The 18,804-nt window shown below is 43.6% G+C and overlaps 1 protein-coding gene across 1 annotated transcript in view; it reads right to left on the reverse strand.

The window, feature by feature from the left end:
* Positions 1-18,804, reverse strand: part of Frem2 (FRAS1 related extracellular matrix 2) — a 144,277-nt gene that overhangs the window by 17,203 nt on the left and 108,270 nt on the right. Inside the window, exons 9-16 of the mRNA XM_052731675.1 lie at positions 17,037-17,234; positions 15,494-15,658; positions 14,312-14,494; positions 10,788-10,918; positions 8,195-8,353; positions 6,204-6,507; positions 4,207-4,338; positions 3,613-3,944 (exon numbers count right to left, since the gene is read on the reverse strand). Coding sequence (XP_052587635.1) covers positions 3,613-3,944; positions 4,207-4,338; positions 6,204-6,507; positions 8,195-8,353; positions 10,788-10,918; positions 14,312-14,494; positions 15,494-15,658; positions 17,037-17,234 — 1,604 coding nt within the window. The remainder of the gene's footprint in view (positions 1-3,612; positions 3,945-4,206; positions 4,339-6,203; positions 6,508-8,194; positions 8,354-10,787; positions 10,919-14,311; positions 14,495-15,493; positions 15,659-17,036; positions 17,235-18,804) is intronic.

Here is an 18,804-nt window from a genome sequence, read left to right on the forward strand (position 1 = left end):
AATTTACTAGTTATTATTATTCCGACTATCACCATCATTGTTATTATTTTGGGTTGAGACAGGGTCTTATGTAGCCCAGGCTGGCCTTGAACTTCTCATCTTTCTGTCCTTAGTTCTGAGTACTGGAACTATAAGGTGAACAGTGCTACACTCGGTCTGTGTGGTGCTGGCCAAACTTAGGGTTTCATGTACATTAGGCAAACACCCAGCCAACTGAGCTCTCTCCCCATCCCCACTGCCATTATCTTAATCGTTTGAACTACCATTGACTATTGGTCTCCAGTCTTAGACGCATCAGTGAATGGAAGAACAGAAAAGGGATGTCTTGGAGGGCTAGCTTACTTTTATATTAATTTAGGTTGTTTTTTCTCCTCTACCCATGGTTCAGCAGTGTGCTCCGGGGAGAAAGTAAGTCGATAGTCTGTAGAGAAATTGAAGTTTAAGCCGAGGAAGAATATAGGGGTGAGTGGGATTGTCCGTCTTTAAGCTTTCCTTTTAGACCGCATGCAATGTGTTTCACTGGCTTGTTACCATGTAGATTATGGTGAAGGTTTTAGAACTTCATAATAAAACCCGAAACCTCAGTGACTCCCACTGAATCTGTTCTTCTCAGCGGCGCTGATCATCGTGGTTCCACCATTGGACTGATTTTCAATAATACCAAAGCAGAAAAACTTCTCAGAAGGGATTCTGATATGTTGGCCATCTACTGAAAAAGCTTACATGAAATGGTTAGGAACCAGATGCTCTGCAGACCGGAGAGATGGTTCGGCAGTTAAGAGCACTGGCTGCTCTTCCAGAGGATCTGGGTTCAAATCCTATCACCCCCATGGTAGTTTACAGCCATCTGTAACTTCAACCTCAGTGGACCTGGTGCCTTTTTCTGGTCTCTGTGTGTACCAGGCAAAATGTCCATACATACGAATAAACAAACAAACAAATAAATATTGGCTGACTGACCGTAGGATGTGCTCTCTCTCATTCCCAGTGTGTTCTACAAGCCTTTCATGCAAGACAAACCTGGCTGAAACCGGCAGCTGGCAGCTCCTGCCGAACAACAGAACCACCCACAGTTCAATTAGAGACACAACCCTGGCTTCAATTACTTGAGGTCACTGGATACAAAACATCTCTGGACCCAAATGATTCAACAGAATGATGAGCATAAAACAGCAATAACGGCCATGAAAAACAAAACGAAACAAAACAAAAAACTAACAAAGTAGAATCCGTTTAAAAGAACATTTAACATTCAGCAGACAGATTTAGTCTGAAGAGTTAAACACCTCCGAGGCAAGCCTTGCCTTCAAAACATGCTTGCTGCGTTACAGTTGGCCGGCAAAGGCAGCGTCAGCTTAGCAGGGTGAAGGCAGGGATGCCCTGAGACAACCAGCTGTCCAAGTGACAGACAGAGACGTTTTTCCGCTCTGTGGGGAGGACAGAAGATGTTCCTGTGGGTGAAAACAGACTACAGAGCGGTCCACAGAGACACTCTGAAGCACGGAGAAGCAAGCCAGCAGAGACCCAACTGACGACAGTGCAGCCCTGTGGCTGTGTCCTCCTTCATTTATGCCCACTGATCCTGTGTCTGGAGCCATCAGAAAGGAGACAGTGATTTGATAACGTCTGCACAAGCTCCAGGAGGAACAGACAAAGGTGTGCGATCTGTGAGGAGGAGGCGGAGTGTTGCTTGAGTTTTCCTGCCTGGCCCACAGTCAGGGCAAATCTCTCTCACCCACCAGTCCCACAGCCTTTCAGACCTGACCAAGTAAACACAGAGACTTATATTGGTTTCAAACTGTATGACCGTGGCAGGCCGATGGCTACCACACAAAGAATCTGGATTATGTTCTCTTTGATATTCGTAACTGAAGAAAAACATTTGATTACAAAAGATGTTGAGTTATGCCAAAATGTATATTTTAAAGGTACCTTGACTTCAAAATTTGGATATAAGGATATGTTGCTTTGGAAAGGAGATTCTGCTTTTGTTCCCACAGAAAGCCAGAGGCTATGGATTTGTTCCAGATTAAGATACATCAGGTTTGACCAGCCAAGACCCCCTGAAAGGTCTCCTATGACACCATGGCCCAGATGATCCAACATCCAGAATGGTTTCAAGACAACTGGCTCAGACGATACAGCCTCACGGACTACTCCATGATCCTAAAATTTTCTTTGTTTCCCCAGAAGATACAGTGCCCACCTCCAGCAGGAAGTAGTAAGAGAAGCTACGCCCAAATTCCCAAATATACCAAGCTGACTTTGGAGATGTGTAAAGGTTAAAACCTTCCTTTTTAAGAAAAGAAAAGGGGAAGTGCTGTGGGATGGTCTGTATGTCAAATGTGTTGCTGATTGGTCAATGAATAAATCACTGATTGGCCCGTGGCCAGGCAGGAAGTATAGGCGGGACAAGGAGGAGAATAGAGCTGGGAAGTGGAAGGCTGAGTTAGAGAGACACTGCCAGCCACCATGATGAGAAACAACATGTAAAGATGCCGGTAAGCCATGAGCCATGTGGCAAGGTATAGATTAATGGAAATGGATTAATTTAAGCTGTAAGAACAGTTAGCAAGAAGCCTGCCATGGCCATACAGTTTGTAACCAATATAAGTCTCTGTGTTTACTTGGTCGGGTCTAAGCGGTTGTGGGACTGGCGGGTGGCAGAGATTTATCCTGACTGTGGGCCAGGCAGGAAAACTCTAGCTACAGCGGAGCTAGTGTTTGTTTGATTTTTTTTTTCTTTTCTCTTTCCTTTTCAGATGGCGAAGACAGACTGAGAAAGATGTACCCAACAAACTACCACCCATGAAGGCTTTATATAACGTGTCTCTGGAGACACACAGCTAGAATGCCTCAGAACCAAATGTCAAGTGTGCGTTTGCTTGATTACAGTATCAGGCTCTTCCCATCGCGTCACACTGTCTTTACGTTGATGCTTTAATACGGATTTTCACTAATTCACACTATTTACTGACTCGTCTGCTTTTTGAGCATAGCAAGTCTTAACATCTGTCACCCACTAGCTTCCCGGCACCATGAGAGGCTACCCATTTAACACCAACTGTAGCGGAGATGAGCCGAGTTCCACAGCTCTGCTGTGGGAGTAAACTGATGGTCTGTTACCACAGACTTTCCCCTTTATTTTACTTTCAACCCAGCAGGAATATAGCCTTTAGAAATCCACCTTCGGGGACTGCCACATCTATTAAGACTCCCCTTGGCTAAATATTGAAAGATATGGCACATTCTGCATGTCATTTGCTACTTTAACATATAGGCCTCTCTCATAACTTTTTGTTAATTCAGGATTTTAGTTCAAGTACTCGACATGATTTTTAACACAAATTTTAGAGTTTTAAAAATTATAACCTAAGTGGGGACTCAGTTACTTATTATTTTAGAGGTGTTCTTTGGATGGTCTGGGAGGAGGATTTTGTGTATCTCTTGTATATTAATATGTAGTATGACAGATTTTGATACCAGCCATCAGCCGTCCCTCTGTGACTAATGGCTAACAATACTGAGGTAATAGTTGAGATTAGAAAACTACTGACAGACCCAAACAGCTGGTTTATCCAAGGAGCAAGGCTCAGATGTTGGAATGTGTACCTGGCCATCTGTCCCGATGGTGCCTCCACAGTCTGCCAGGAGCTCCGACATGTCATAGTAGCTGACGAACTCCCATAGGCAGGCTTCCAGATTCAAGTTTCGGTAGAATCGTAAGGTACTGGAGCCCCTGACCGGCACACTGTACTGGTAAGGATAGGTCTCTCCAATGACCTCTGGGTTCTTCGTGGCATTAGTCAGGAAGCCATGGTGGGTCTTCACTTCATTGTAGTCCAGCAGGTTGGAGCATTTGTGGTTCCCAACTCTGGTGCCATCAGGGCTGAGGGTCAGCTCAAAGTTGGACAGCTCTCTCGTGGAGATGATGGGCAGCATCCCTGCAGGGAAGCACAGGGAGGCACCGTCTGCTCTCACTTGCATTTTTATTTCACTTCTAAAGAATGCTTTTTAAGTTGACAGACTTTCAAAACTGGATAGAAAGAGTTGAAAGAAGCAGACGGACTTGAAAGTCAATTTGCAAACTGAAGACGAAGGAAGTGAAATAAACCAGGTTCCAAGTACCCCAACTCCCAAGGTCTTACTTTACCAGGATATCTACTGTCCGTGTGTCCAGAGTCTTGCTTTACCCAGGGTACTTACCATCTATATGTGGCATCGTGACGGTGAGCTTGATGAGATTTGCAAAGTCTGGGTCCTCGGGACCAGTGTAGCGCAATTTGGCTGAGAACGGCTCCGCCCCCACGACCCCAGGCACACGGGGCTGACAGAGACCTTGAAGAAAACGAGCGCATTTATGCTAAAAGATGACAGCACATAAATATTTTAATGTAGGTGCTATTGCTTTTCTGTATTTTAATATTCCCTGTGATCTAACACCTGACTGAGAATGCGTATCATAGGAAGCAGAATAATGTGTGAGAGGTGACCATAGCATGCAGTTCAGGGGTCTCTCGACAGTTCTTGGTCAGACTGACTTAATATATGATGACCATTTGTCCCAGAAACATATTCACAAAATTATTATATAATGTGAACAGATAAAATGCAAATGGTTGAAATACATTACAATAGTCTAGTTAAGTGAAGTGAATCTGAGTGTTACCCTAGAACAATATGATGAATCATGAAATATGTATTATATATTAGCTATAATAAATATTACTTATTGGTGAATAAAACTCAAAGTGAGTATGTGTTTTAACAGTGCTGGAACTGATCCCAGAGCTTTACTGTATTATAATTTCAAGTCCTAAATATACTTTAAGAAAAAAAGGATTTTGTGTGTGTGTGTGTGAGTGAGTGAGAGAGAGAGAGAGAGAGAGAGAGAGAGAGAGAGAGAGAGAGAGAGAGAGAGAGAGAGAGAGAGAGAAGGTGCCTATAGAGGCCAGAGCCATCACATTCCCTGGAGCCGGACCTACAGGTGGGAGCCACCTGACATGGGTGTTTGGAACTGAACTTGGGTCCTTTGGTACATGCTCTTAACCAGTCATCAACCCAGCTACTTAAAAATATTCTTTAATCTGAGAAATTTTAAATAGAAATGTGCATGTACATTTTAAAAAGCCCATTTAACTTAGGAATAGGAGTCTAAGTCAGAGGTGGAGTACTTGTCTGCCATGTGTAAGACCCTGGGTTCCATTCTCAGCACTGCCAACAGCAAACCCACGGGGCTGGAGAGACCGCTCAGGGGTCAAGAGCACTGGCCGCTCCTGTGGAGGACCTGGGTTCAACTCCCAGAACCCACACAGTCGCTCACAGCCATCGGTAAGTCTAATCCCAGGGCATCTGATGTTTACTTTTGACCTGAGTGAGCACTGCATACACACGGTAGATACATATACACACATAGATACATCCAAGCACACACACATGCACTTAAAATAAAAATAAATAAAACTTAAAAAAAATCCAACCCACCAAATCCAAACCAAACCACCAACAAAAAACATACATAACCAACTTTACTTGGAGTGAAGATTACTTTCTATAAAGTGGGTTTCCTGTTAGTGTTGGGTCTGGCCATATTCTATTATGCACTTCCAACCATGTGTCCCAGGCTCCAGCTTTAGACCCAGCCTCCCTTTGGTGATGAGGTAAGACTATGTGCACACGGCTCTCCACCTACACCATCCTTCGCCTGTGTCCCCAGCAGATTCCCATGCATGCACCAGCCAGCTGGGCTCTTTACCTGGTATGGTAACCCCTCCTCGTCCAGACCAAACCCTTATTTCCTCACAAGTTCCCCCATATTGGGGCTTGTCACTCCTAGAGAGTTCATGTTCCTTCATGCTTCTTAGAGTCACTTCTCACATTTTCAAGATGCATCTCAGCAGCTCCTCTATGCGGGACCAGACTCAGATTACCTGTGCCTCCAATTTTTCTATGGACTCCTGGAGCACGGGAGTCCCCCCTTTTCATCATTACGAGTACAAGGTTCTTTACCTAGCACATCCCAGGTGTTCATGAAAGGTGCGAATAACTGTTTTCTAATGAAGACTGCTGCAAAAATGGATGCTCGTCTTTAAGTAGAGTTCTATGGTATACAGGGGTATTTGGAGGAATTTATACACAGAAATGAGGTATTTGCAAATACTGCAGTAGTGTTTCAGTGACCTTCCCAGGGAAACATCTCTCACCTTCCTCTCTGTCGATGGTGACGATGGGGCTCATCAGTTCCAGGCCTTCATTCCCATTGGCATTCACTGCACGAGCCGCACACTGTACCCGGGAACCAGGCTGAAAGTATATGGAGTCTAACGTGATCGTTTTGGATGATGTGAAAAAGGTGTCGAAGTCCACCTCTCTCAAAGGGCTGGTCACACCATCCGGGCCAGCAGGAGCGCTGATCAGCCACCGGTATCGGGTCAAAGTGTCATTGATGTTCTCGCTGGCACAAATAGAGCCTGTTTTGTCATAGTCTGGATATTTGGGGTTGCAAGCCTATGGGAAAAGTAAGTAAAACAGAGCTGTGTTAGGACCACAGTAGAGAGTAATGTGGACTTGGACTTGATGCTTCTCAAGCTCCTTCAGTCCCAATGCTTCTGCTGCCCTCCATGCTGTGTTTGGTTATGCAACTTCTGACTTCTTATTCCCAGCTGCCATACTTTTTTGACCTTTCAACTTCCGATAGCTCACTGGACATCACCACACTCAGAAGTGTCAATCACGTCATCATCTCTGGAATCCCCAGAGTCATTCTTACTCTTTCTCTCATGCTTCTGTCCCCTCTCCCTCTGCCCTACAAAAGGTATTGGAGTCTACCTCTCTCGTGAGGCTGGTCACACCATCAGGGCCACCAGGAGTGCCAACCAGACATCCATGGCGAGCCCAATCCTCTCTTTCCTTCTTCATGTCCAGCAGGTGGGTGACCTTGATCACTCTGCTTTGTAACACTCCTTAAGTCGATCCCTTCTTCACCATTCACACGGCTCCTTCCCATCTAACTCAAGTCCTCCTTTTCCAACTCTACACTCCTGCCCCACTAACATTCCAACATGACCCTCTACTCACGCAGTTCTTGTGCATGAGAACGCATCCCGCTACCCAACAAACGAATTCCAAGTTGCCTAACGTGGCATTTAGAACCCTTTATAAATGAACATCAGATTATCCACACATTGTTAAACCAATGAACACTCATTGTGTGCCTGTTGTATGTGGAGTGTTTCACTAGGGCTGCTGTGACCTAAAAATATACGTCATAGTTTTTGTTCACGGGGAACTTAAGATTCAGTTACAAGAAGGCAAGCGAAACCTGTAACAAATCCCTTCCATTCTCCTTGGCAACCACCCTTTCCAGAATGATCTCCCCTCACCTGAATCTAAAACTGTCAAAGGTCTACCTGATCCTCCACACCAGTCCTTCAGCTCTGGCTCTTACACTCTGCCTCATATCAGAGCTACAGCTCCTTATTTTTTTCCACTTGTCCTTATTTTTTAATCCCTTCTGTGCAGAGTTCATGCTTTACTGGCTTTCCTGACAGTGATGGATTCTTAAACCACACACTGTGTCCTCAGTTAATAGGCTTTTGTTTTGTTTGTTTGTGTTTTGGGAGGAGGAAAATGGGAGCTCCATTTAATGATTGTTATTTTCTGCTTTTCACAGCTCAAAGCTTAAACCTTAACTTTCCCAAGACAATACTGAAGTTTATAATTATTTTAAATCGTTATCTTCTGGGGTGAGAGGGTTAAGAGCAGTTGCTGTTCTTTTTTTTTTTTTTTTTTTTTTTTTTTTTTGGTTTTTCGAGACAGGGTTTCTCTGTGTAGCTTTGCGCCTCTCCTGGAACTCACTTGGTAGCCCAGGCTGGCCTCGAACTCACAGAGATCCGCCTGGCTCTGCCTCCCGAGTGCTGGGATTAAAGGCGTGCGCCACCACCGCCCGGCCGCAGTTGCTGTTCTTACAGAGGACCTGAGTTTGGTTCCCAGCACCTACATGGCAGCTCACCACCATCTGTAACTCCAGTTCCAGGGGATCAGACACTCTCTTCTGCCCTGTGCATCAGGAGCTCATGTGGGGCACATACAAGCATGCAGGCAAACACTCATACACGTGAAACAAAAAATAAACAGATCTTTAAAAAATCAGTTATCTTCAAATTTCCCCTAAATTGATCTCCTTCCTCCTCACCGTAATGCAGACAACGGGATAGCCAGACACAGGCCCATCATTCTCCTTGGCTTTGGAAGTGTCATCATATATCAGCAAGGACACAATGTGAGGGACAGAGGGAAAGGTGACATCCGCCATGCTGTTGACTTCCTCTATATATACAATGGCCTTGGTTGCCTAGGAGGAAAGGAGAGTGATCGTTGATTATCTAATATTCAGGGTCTTGGAACTTCTCTCATTCAGAACAATGACTGGAAAATGCCTGGAATCTCTGTGAGGAAGTTGTCCTGCCCAGACGCCACGCAGAGTGACAGCCCACACACAGCTTATTTCATGTGACCCTGATGCTTTGCTCATCTTGAATGTTTACAGGGGAGGAACCTCAGCCTTGGGTGGCTCATCCAAAGGCTTGCCACTAGCCCATGAGATACTTGGGTTCTAAAGTTTTCTCTTCAGTTGTGATGATGGTAGATAAATCAGTTGTGGGTTTGTGACATTAAGTTACATCAACAACAACAACAAAATCCATTAGTTGACAGTGGGAGAAAAAACTGACAGACACCTTGAGAGAAATGAGACTTTCAAGGTCATGGGATTGTGTGGGCTGTGGTGACGCAGAGAGGCCAAGGAGAAGCTAAGCCTTAGATGGACAAAGGCTTGGACTGCCTGGGACTAGGGAGAGAGAAGATGAGCACGAGACAGAAGGAGACTCTGGATATTGTCTAGTCAAGGAGGAAAACCACCTCTGTCCATGTCTCTGGCTCTTGAACAGCTTTCCTACCTCTGATGACTGATAGGACAGTCCTCAAGCATTGCCCTAATACTTTCAATAGTGTCATATGCAATGGACACATCCCAAGTTGAAAAGACTAAATCAAGAGTATGTTTAATCTTCCTAACCCTGTGAACATCATGGATCAGAAACACAGCACTGTAGGATTGCAGCTCATGGTTGTGGAACAAAGATAAAAGTAAATTCAAATTATGTTTTTACACATAATTTTACAGAAATAAAAATTTCTATATTTTTAAGAGTCTCTGACACTGAAAGTGATTTTTTTGGGACTCTTTGTTCCTTTACTCAAAAGAATGTCACATGCTAGTCCATAAAAACAGGGAAAGACTCACAAAAATCTCATTCATCAAGACTTCCTACACACAGATCTTGAGTTATAAATATGACTTAAGAAGGATAACAATGGGGCTGGAGAGATGGCCGAGAAGGTAAGGCACTTGCTGCTAAGCCCAGCATCCTTAGTTTGATCTCCAGAATTTAGACTGTGGAAGGAGAAAACTGATTCCTAGGCTGCCTCTGACCTTCAGGTGTGTGCACACAACCCACACCATGAATATAAAAAAGTATATGTATATATGTATATATATATATATATATATATATATATATATATTAAAGTTAAAAAATTCTTGAAGGACAGCAATGTCACAGAATTACCATTTTTACTGAATAACAAAAATACTTAAGAAAACATATTCTTCCATTTGATTTCTCATTGACAAAGAATGAAACAATAAAAGCAGTATGGCACACTTACACATAGTGTTGCTTAAATTGGCCTTTTCCTATGAGTGGTATGTCATTTAAATTTTTTTTCCACTGTCAAAAACAAATTCTATGGAGATTACATCTATCTTGAAGAAAATATGGTAGGTGATATGATGTAGAAAACATATTTTATGACTATAAAATTTTGCCCATGAAGTTCTCAACATCAAATTCTAACCAAATTAGGAGGAACTAGTGAGGCCCTGGAGGGCCAGGAAAGTGCTTGGTGGGTACAGATGTCTGTTTCAATTAGTGTTGAATAAATGTTCCATCTTTGTGGCAGTCAATTCCAATGTCAGTCATGACATGGGAAGGCTAAGAGAGCTGATGTGGGGCCCGGGGACTATAACTTTGAGTTTCCACCAACACAATTTTCCAAAGACAGAGAGAAATGTCCAGGTTCTGATCTAATCAGAACAGAAATTAATTTGGGTGGTTGAAAGGGACCATATGCATCCCCTTTCATGTACATCATCATCATCATCATTATCATCATGGTTTTTCGAGGCAGGGTTTCTCTGAGTAGTTTTGGTGCCTTTCCTGGAATTCACTCTGTAGACTAGGCTGGACTTGAACTCACAAAGATCCGCCTGCTTCTGCCTCCCAAGTGCTGGGATTAAAGGCATGCGCCGCCGCCGCCGCGCGCCGCCACCGCTGCCGCGGCCACCATCACCACCCATTCATCATTATTGTTTAAAAAGATTGATTTATTTTTATATTACGTGTATGAGTGTTTGCCTCCATGTATGCATGTGTACTGTGTGTGTGTGTGTGTGTGTGTGTGTGTGTGTGTGTGTGTGCGCGTGCGCGGCAGTGCACAGAGACCAGAAAAGGCCTGGGAGACCCTGGAACTACAGTTACAGATGGTTGTGAGACACCGTGTGTGTTGGTGCTGGGAACCACACCCAGGTCCTCCCCAAGAGCAGCAAGTGCTTTTTACTGCTGAGCTATCTCTCTAGTCCTGAGTCTTCTTCACTGTGATGTCTCACATGCATTTATTCTAAGAAAAGGTTTGCTGCAGACTTACAAACACATTGTCTCACTTACCTGCGTCTCTGCCACCATATTTTCATCTGGTTTTAGGTGAACAGTGAAGGCCTCCCTCATCTCTCTTACCCCGTCGAAGACGACTTCAATTTCAACGATGTGCTGGGTTTCCCCTTCCTTAAACTCAATTTCTACAAATACAAAGTCACTGATTTAGTCTTTTGCATATGAACCTGAGATCTTCTTGGACTGTGGTATATAACAAGGACATTTTACATTGCGGTCCAGTACATGGGTGTATGCATGTGTGTGCTTACTCAAAGGGAATCAAACTACTAATTTATTGGTACTATTTGTACTATACTGTAGTGTGTGTGTGTGTGTGTGTGTGTGTGTGTGTGTGTGTGTGTGTGTGGTGTGTGTACCTGTGCACGTGTGGAGGCCAGGGAAGGATATAAAGTGCTTTGTTCTATCACTTTTTACCTTATTACCTTGAGACAGAATCTCCCACTAGACCTAGACACCTTGGCTGGTGTCCAACAAGTCCCATCGATTCTCCCACCCAGGAGGGTTCCAGGCATGGGGAGCCAGGAGAGGTCCTAGGATTTCAACTGAGATCTCATGATTGAATAGTAAGCCCTCTTACCTGCTGAGGCATCTGTCTCCACTCTGATATTTTCTACTGTTCTATTCTTCTCTATTCTATCCAAAGGAAAATTCCAATCATGCCTTAGTAAACAGATCTGTTGACCCACAGTTTGGAAACTGCTGAGTGATGAGACAGTGAATAGTTTTTATATTGGGCTATAAAAAACTCCCCTTTCAGCCCACAGATTTCCTAAGCCAATGAAACCCAGTGACTGTAAACAGGACCGTGGATAGGAATGACTGAATGTTAGTAGGTTTAAGGAAGATACATATGAGGCTGGATTGGAATTGTTTTAAGTGCATTACTAAATTATATTTCAAAGGCACTTATTTTTGCTGTTTCTAGAAACGTAAATGGCAATGTTTTCTCCCTCACCTGTCCCACTCAGCAAGGACTGCTTTGCTGTCGTGAGAAGGCAATCCAACCACGAGGGAGGGTACTTTGCTATCAGTTATTTTTCAAAACTTAAAGCATTACCATGATGGGTTTTATGGAAGCCTGAGTAGCAGGCCTTACTGCAGAAGGTGGAGGAGCTGATTTGTGGGTGTCCTTTGGCTTCCAATGAGAAAATAGGAAGGAAGACAAACACCATCCTTCCAGTTAGCAGAGACAGCGCTATTTCCTGCCGTACTTGCAGTCACTCAGTTATCAATTCTTCACGGCAGGAAACCGCATTTCTGACGTACTTCCCACCCACTTTTGTACGTCAAAATTTTTATTACCAATTACAAAGAAAAATTTTTAAAAAATCAGCTACTAATCAATGCAATTAAAATTTTCATTCCAATTCTGGATATAATTCCCCTCCCCCACCATCATTTAGCCTTAGTATGCATTTGGAGTTCAACAGTCTTGGATTTTTTAGCCCCCATGAGAAACACAGGAAGATGAGAATAACTAATTATTTCTAGCCTCCCAATTGGTTCTTACATTTTTTTTTGTTGTTGTTTTTTGTTTTTTGTTTTTTCGAGACAGGGTTTCTCTGTGTAGCTTTGCGCCTTTCCTGGAACTCGCTTTGGAGACCAGGCTGGCCTCGAACTCACAGAGATCCGCCTGCCTCTTGGTTCTTACATTTTTTTTTTTTTTTTTTGGTTTTTCGAGACAGGGTTTCTCTGTGTAGCTTTGCGCCTTTCCTGGAACTCGCTTTGGAGACCAGGCTGGCCTCGAACTCACAGAGATCCGCCTGGCTCTGCCTCCCGAGTGCTGGGATTAAAGGCGTGCGCCACCACCGCCCGGTGGTTCTTACATTTTTAAAAGCAAATTTTGGTGTGTATATCTGCTGTATGCAATGCAATGTTATTTTATAAAATAAATTAGGTTGGTCTGTTTGGTGTGACTTTTAAAAAATTACTTTTTTAACACTAAAAATGTTGGGGAATTTCATAGGAAAACATGGATGCTTGAGTTGTTTTGTGTCTTTCTTCAAGGTAACTGTCAACTAAAGACTCCTGTGGGCTCTTCTCCACTATGGAATTTTGGGTTGGCCAACATTCCAGCTTCTCCATTTTCCCTGGTTTCACTCGTTCCTGTCCCCAGACTTCACTCTGTAAGCATTCAAGTTTTTACAGCCACCCTCTCCCTCCGAGTTATACAAAGCAAATGTCTAAGACGTTTAAAAATAATTTACTGTAAACATCCCAATGGTTGTTTCTTGCTGTGCATTTTCCTGATGAGATTTAGTCTCTCCTCACATTTGCCCTACTCTGTCATTTCATCTCACAGAACAGGAGCTCAACTTTTATGACAATGCTTTTCCTATTTGATTGATCTCGACCCCAATTTAGATTATAAAATGAATAATTAAAACATGTTTTAGAAAAAAACTATCAAGTTTTATTATAAACAGTAAGTCGGTGCTTAGGGATTACTCTACACTCACGTGGATTTAGCGCTGTTTAACTTTATTCAGCTCTGTTTGTTAGCTCACTACATATTTATAATTTTGCTCTGGTCACTAAAAGAAGAACCTTATTTCTAAGATAAACAATTTCTGTTAAAAGGTCATACAGTGATATTTAGACAGTTTTTCTTTCATGTCAAATCTGTTCATTCCAGGAAGACTGACTTGAGATTTTGTAATTTGATAGAAAACCCTGCTTTATTTTCATGGCTTTTGAATTACACATGATGTGCTTCCAAGTCTGGGAATAACACTGACTGTTCATGCAAGGGAAGTTAAGCCCCATTTAGAAGGCATTATGTTTCTATTACCTATGAATTTTGTTACTGATTTGATAACACCCACCAGTCACTTTTTACATTTTGTTAGTGAGTCAGAAAATCAAGGTGAATACCCAGAACATTGTGATTAAAGAACTAATGGCCACTGAGGGTAAGAGGTAGGAAAGCAGGAAAAGTTGTTGGTAAGCATAATTTATGTTTATGATTATGCTGTTAGCAAATAATGGAGGGAGGGAGGGAGAGAGAGAGAGAGAGAGAGAGAGAGAGAGAGAGAGAGAGAGAGAGAGAAAGGAGCATCTATTTATTTTACTAGCTCTTGAAAGTAAATGATGGAATGGTCCCCAAACTTGCACATGGAAGAAATAACAGGTGTCCAGAGAGGCTCCTACACCCCACAGGGCTGCTGTGGCTGGTATTCCATTATCTTCTCACTCTTCCCTGTTAGCATAAAATTTTCTAACTTTAATGTATGAATGAAGCTGTTCAGCATGGTTAGCACACACTTTCCCATTCACAGCACACAAATGCTATAATGTCTGACCACTGGACGGAAGTAAAACTCATAGTCAGTGGACTCAAAACACACAGAAATTCTCAAAATTTCCCTCAGAGAAAATTCTGGGGATTCTGCTCTTTGTACTTCTAAGGGTAGTTTAAAAGTTCATTTATATTCACTTTTCCCCCCTTTTCTCAAAGTCCCAGCTCCAACAGTGCAGCACAATTCAGCTGGTGACAGACCCTGGAAGACCCATACCTTCTGACATGGGGTGGTAATCCTCTCCGGAGGTGGCCGAGCCATCTTTGGTGTGGACTCTCACAATGGAAACCTTTGAAGTGTCTCCTTGGCGGACCACTGGAATTTTGATGACCACGGACTCTCCTGGTTTGCTGGGCTCAGTGACACTGAATTTGGTTTCTCCAAATTTGATAACAGCTTCTAAGAGTGCGGAAAACACAGACAAATTAAGTTGCTGGCAAAGGGTGGTGGGGGTGGACAGTTTTCACCCTTTCTATTTCTTTCCCCATGGGGGACTTTTATTATTGCTATACTCTTGGCTTTTCTCTGTTGCCTCAATATTAGTATGAGTGCAGAAGGAGAAGCTGCTAAGTGCAGCCTAGATCCTTCCTGGGAAACAGTGAGCCCACAGAAGGCATGTGCTCGGGGTTGTCTCTTTGTTCCATAGATCTTACAAGAGCAGGCCATTGAGAAGGGGCATGGAAGGGGGAACCACTGGCCCAGGACTGGATAGACATAAAGACATAGGTAGGGGAGAGGGCAGGTTTGAAGGCTTGGGCTTCAGTATGCAGGCATGAGCCATAGCCTCCCCAATGAGCTTTGTCAGTTTTTAAATTCTAGAGCGCTGGCATTGAACTCCGGGTCATGTACATGTTAGGTAAGTACGTGACCATTGAACTATATCCAAAGCTTTTTGGGTTATCAGTTTTCCTTACGTGTGCAGCGTGTGCATGTTGGGGTTTGAACTTGATGCTGGTTGTCTTCCTCCATAACTCCCCACTTTATTTTCTGAGGCAGGGTCTTTCTCTGAACCTAGAGCTTGCCAGTTTGGCTAGTCTAGCTAGCCAGCTTGCCCCAGTGATCCTGTCTCGGCCTCCTGAATGAAGTAGGGGATTATTATCAGGCTTCCACACCTGCCCAGCTCTTATGTGGGTGCTGGGGACCTACACTCTCATCCTCATGCTTGTCTGGCAAGTGCTGTATCTACTGAGCATCTTATCAGCCCCCTAAATTTATCAGTTTTGGGGCTCTGTTTTGTTTCTCACTCGTTTTCTTATGTCTCCGTTGTTTGCAGGACCTCCTGAGAAAGAGGGGGTACTTTTCTGAGCCACCTAGGAACTCGGGGGTGGGGGTGGGGGGATGGGGGGGGGAAGACGTCAGTTCCAGATTCACTGGTTCGCAAAGGCAGTAACTTCTTACTGTCAGCATCGTCCTGGATCTTGATCAGAGTTTCATTCTGCTCGCCCACTGCAGCCCCGAAGGCAGAGCTGCTCTGTGGTGTGCCAAGTACCAGCCGCAGCTCCTCCACGGCCTCATATATATCGTCATCCATCAGCTCAAGGACACAGGGCTTCTCGGTCTCACCTGGAGCAAAAGACAGTGACAGGCTCTAGAAGGATGCGCCAGCAACTAGAATGAAGCAGAAGAGCAGGGTGTTGCCCCCCACGACCCTCCACACACCCCCATCTGCCCCTCTCTGCCAGTGCAAAGGCTGCTGTTTGGAATAAGCCTGGAATAAGTGTTTGCTGAATACATGACTCCTTGTACACAGGCCCATACTTTCATAAAGATGTCTGTAATTTCTCCCTTCACAGTCTAGTATGCATCTTAGAAAGCAAAGGAAATGCCAGTTTTCTGTGTGAGTTCCTAGAACTGTGGTGGGGAAGTGAGTCAACAGACCACTGCTGATGGCCCTGGTTAATCTGACTCCCCTGGTTTTTTCATGTTACTAACTTTTGTCTTGTTGAACAAATCACTGACCCAAAACAATTGAATTCTTGCCTCTAATAACTGGGACCAATATTATAGTCCCGACTTTCTCCGATCTCATTAAAAATTCTTTAGAACATATTAATGGCCATTTGACGTACAAGCATATGGTTACTCAAACAAGCCTTACTGTTGACCACTTAAGTTGTTATCAATACTCCATCAATATGAGCACAACTTTCCGCTTCTTTTCGATAGAATATATTCCACAAAATTAAACTACTAGGTTAAAGTAGTGGAATATTTGAAGGCACTGATATACATTAAAAGTGTGAGATACAGGGCTGGAGAGATGGCTCAGTGGTTAAGAGCACTGGCTGCTCTTCCAAATGACCTGGATTTCCAGCATCCACATGGCAGCTCACAACTGTCTGTCATTCCAGTTCTAGGGGACCCAATAGCCATGGCAAAGCATCAATGCACATAAAATAAAAATAAATAAGTTAAAAACCCCGTAAAAGTATGAGATATATTTTGCCTAATAACATTTCAACATTAACTTCAATTTCTAGCCTTGTGAAATTTGCATATTTGATAGGTTCTTGATTGCTGAGAACTAACAATAAAATACATCATTAGGAATCAAAAGGTTAATGAAGAGACCCCAAGATGTCTGTGGCAATGCATATGCCTTGTCACTTAGTACACATAAACTTATGGTGCAAGCTTGTTGGAAAATTGGGAAATTTGATTTCACTGTATTTTCCTGATTACCAATTTCTCAATCCACATGTGGTATTCTTAAATTACATATAGAAACTTCAAGGGCTTAAGGCACTGTCTCCATAACCTTGATGACCTGAGTTTAATCCTCCAGATCCACAAGGTGGGAGGGAGTGAACTCCCAACTCCTAAAACTTGCCTTCTGACTTCATGTCAGCTGTGACATGCACGCGCCCCTCCCCCCATGCACATACACACAAAGTGAATAAATACAGTATGAGATTTAAATCATTTTCAAGCTCATACATACCAGGGAGGAATGTGACAATGGAGACATCAGTATTTGGGCGTTCTTCGAAGTCCATCATCACCTGTGCGGACCCCTGCCTTGTGTAGCATCTCACAGAGGACCTGTGCTGGACATCACCGCTCCTGTAGATCATTGCCGCGACACGGGCATCATCTTCACTGCAAGTGTACACTCTCTCTTTGAATTGCATTTTAGGCACTGGGGAAAAAAAAACCAGACTCATGGGTCAAAATGAGTAGACATGTCCTTATGGAAAAATGACATTTCAGGTGCTACAGTTTGATGTTGATAATAAGACAGAAACACGAGAAAAGTGTCTCGGTCTCTACTCAGTTCCTGGCCAACATTTTGGCTTTGAGAAAATCACTGTGAAAGTTTTCATCTCCTTGTCCTTGTCATTTTTATTGGCCTCTTTTGTGAAGTAAGCACGTGCAGTGAACGCTTAAGAAGTAGGCAAAACCAGAGACCTTCAGATATTTGTATCAAAACTGCTGTGTGGTCACACGCTTTCAAATTTTCTTGATGTGAAGAACATTAAACATTGTGCACATAATTACTGAAGGGACTCTAGCCAGCTAGGGCCTGGCAAACAGGACTCTGGCACGCCTTGCCCTTTTTCTCCACCGTTCCCTCTTCCTTGCTAAAAACACTAGATTGCATTCCTAAAGCTAGCCGGCAAGGTCTATTCCCTTATTCGGCCACTTCCTCCTACAGAGGCTGACTACCAATATTTAATCAAAGTACTGAAGTCCAGTAACACAAAGCCCCCTTCGGCTTACCTAGTTAACACGTCGAATTAAAATTAAACACTCATCCGAACACAGGGTTTCCCCTTTACCTTTATAAACTGCCATTTGCCTATGGGCCACATCTGTCTCTTCTCTATCCAGAGGCGGTCCTTTGCCCTTCCAGGGCAAATATCCCCTGGTCCCTTCCCCTGTCCCTTCCCCTTCTCCCTGGTCCTCTGTCTCCTGTCTTTATCTCTTATCCCTGCCCTCTGTCCCTCTGGGGCAAATAATCTCCTTTGTGCTGAGAGCTTGGTCTTGGGGTTCTGAACCAATACTTTTCCTTTCAATTACGAGTACATTTTATGCAGGAATGGTAGGGAAAGCTGACAGATGTGTGCATGTGCTAGTTTTAGGTGACATCTAAGCCAGGTCAGTCATACACAGGTCTCATTGATAACAGGTTCCTTTCTTCCAAGAACCACTGGAATCATCATGGTAGGAAAGTGCCCAGGTGTAGCTAGAGTTGTCCTGCCTGGCCCACAGTCAGGACAAATCTTTGTCACCCGCCAGTCCCACAGCTGCTCAGACCCAACCAAGTAAACACAGAGACTTATATTGGTTACAAACTGTATGGCCGTGGCAGGCTTCTTGCTAACTGTTCTTACAGCTTAAATTAATCCATTTCCATTAATCTATACCTTGCCACATGGCTCGTGGTTTACCGGCATCTTCACATGCTGTTTCTCATCTTGGTGGCTGGCAGTGTCTCTCTGACTCAGCCTTCCACTTCCCAGCTTTATTCTCCTCCTTGTCCCGCCTACACTTCCTGCCTAGCCAATGGCCAATCAGTGTTTTATTTATTGACTAATCAGCAACACATTTGCCATACAGAACATCCCACAGCACCCAGGTTTCTGTAGTGAGTGATGATGGTTAGAGAGGCTTGCTGTGAAATTTTTTGTGTTGCCATTTCTTCCAAGACAAATGTCTACCTTGGATGGAAGAGTGATATTAAAAGGGTGATGGAGCAACAGGGTGTT

This window comes from Peromyscus californicus, unplaced genomic scaffold, assembly GCF_007827085.1.
Source record: "Peromyscus californicus insignis strain IS unplaced genomic scaffold, ASM782708v3 Scaffold_9__1_contigs__length_137607984, whole genome shotgun sequence".
NCBI lineage: Eukaryota > Metazoa > Chordata > Mammalia > Rodentia > Cricetidae > Peromyscus > Peromyscus californicus.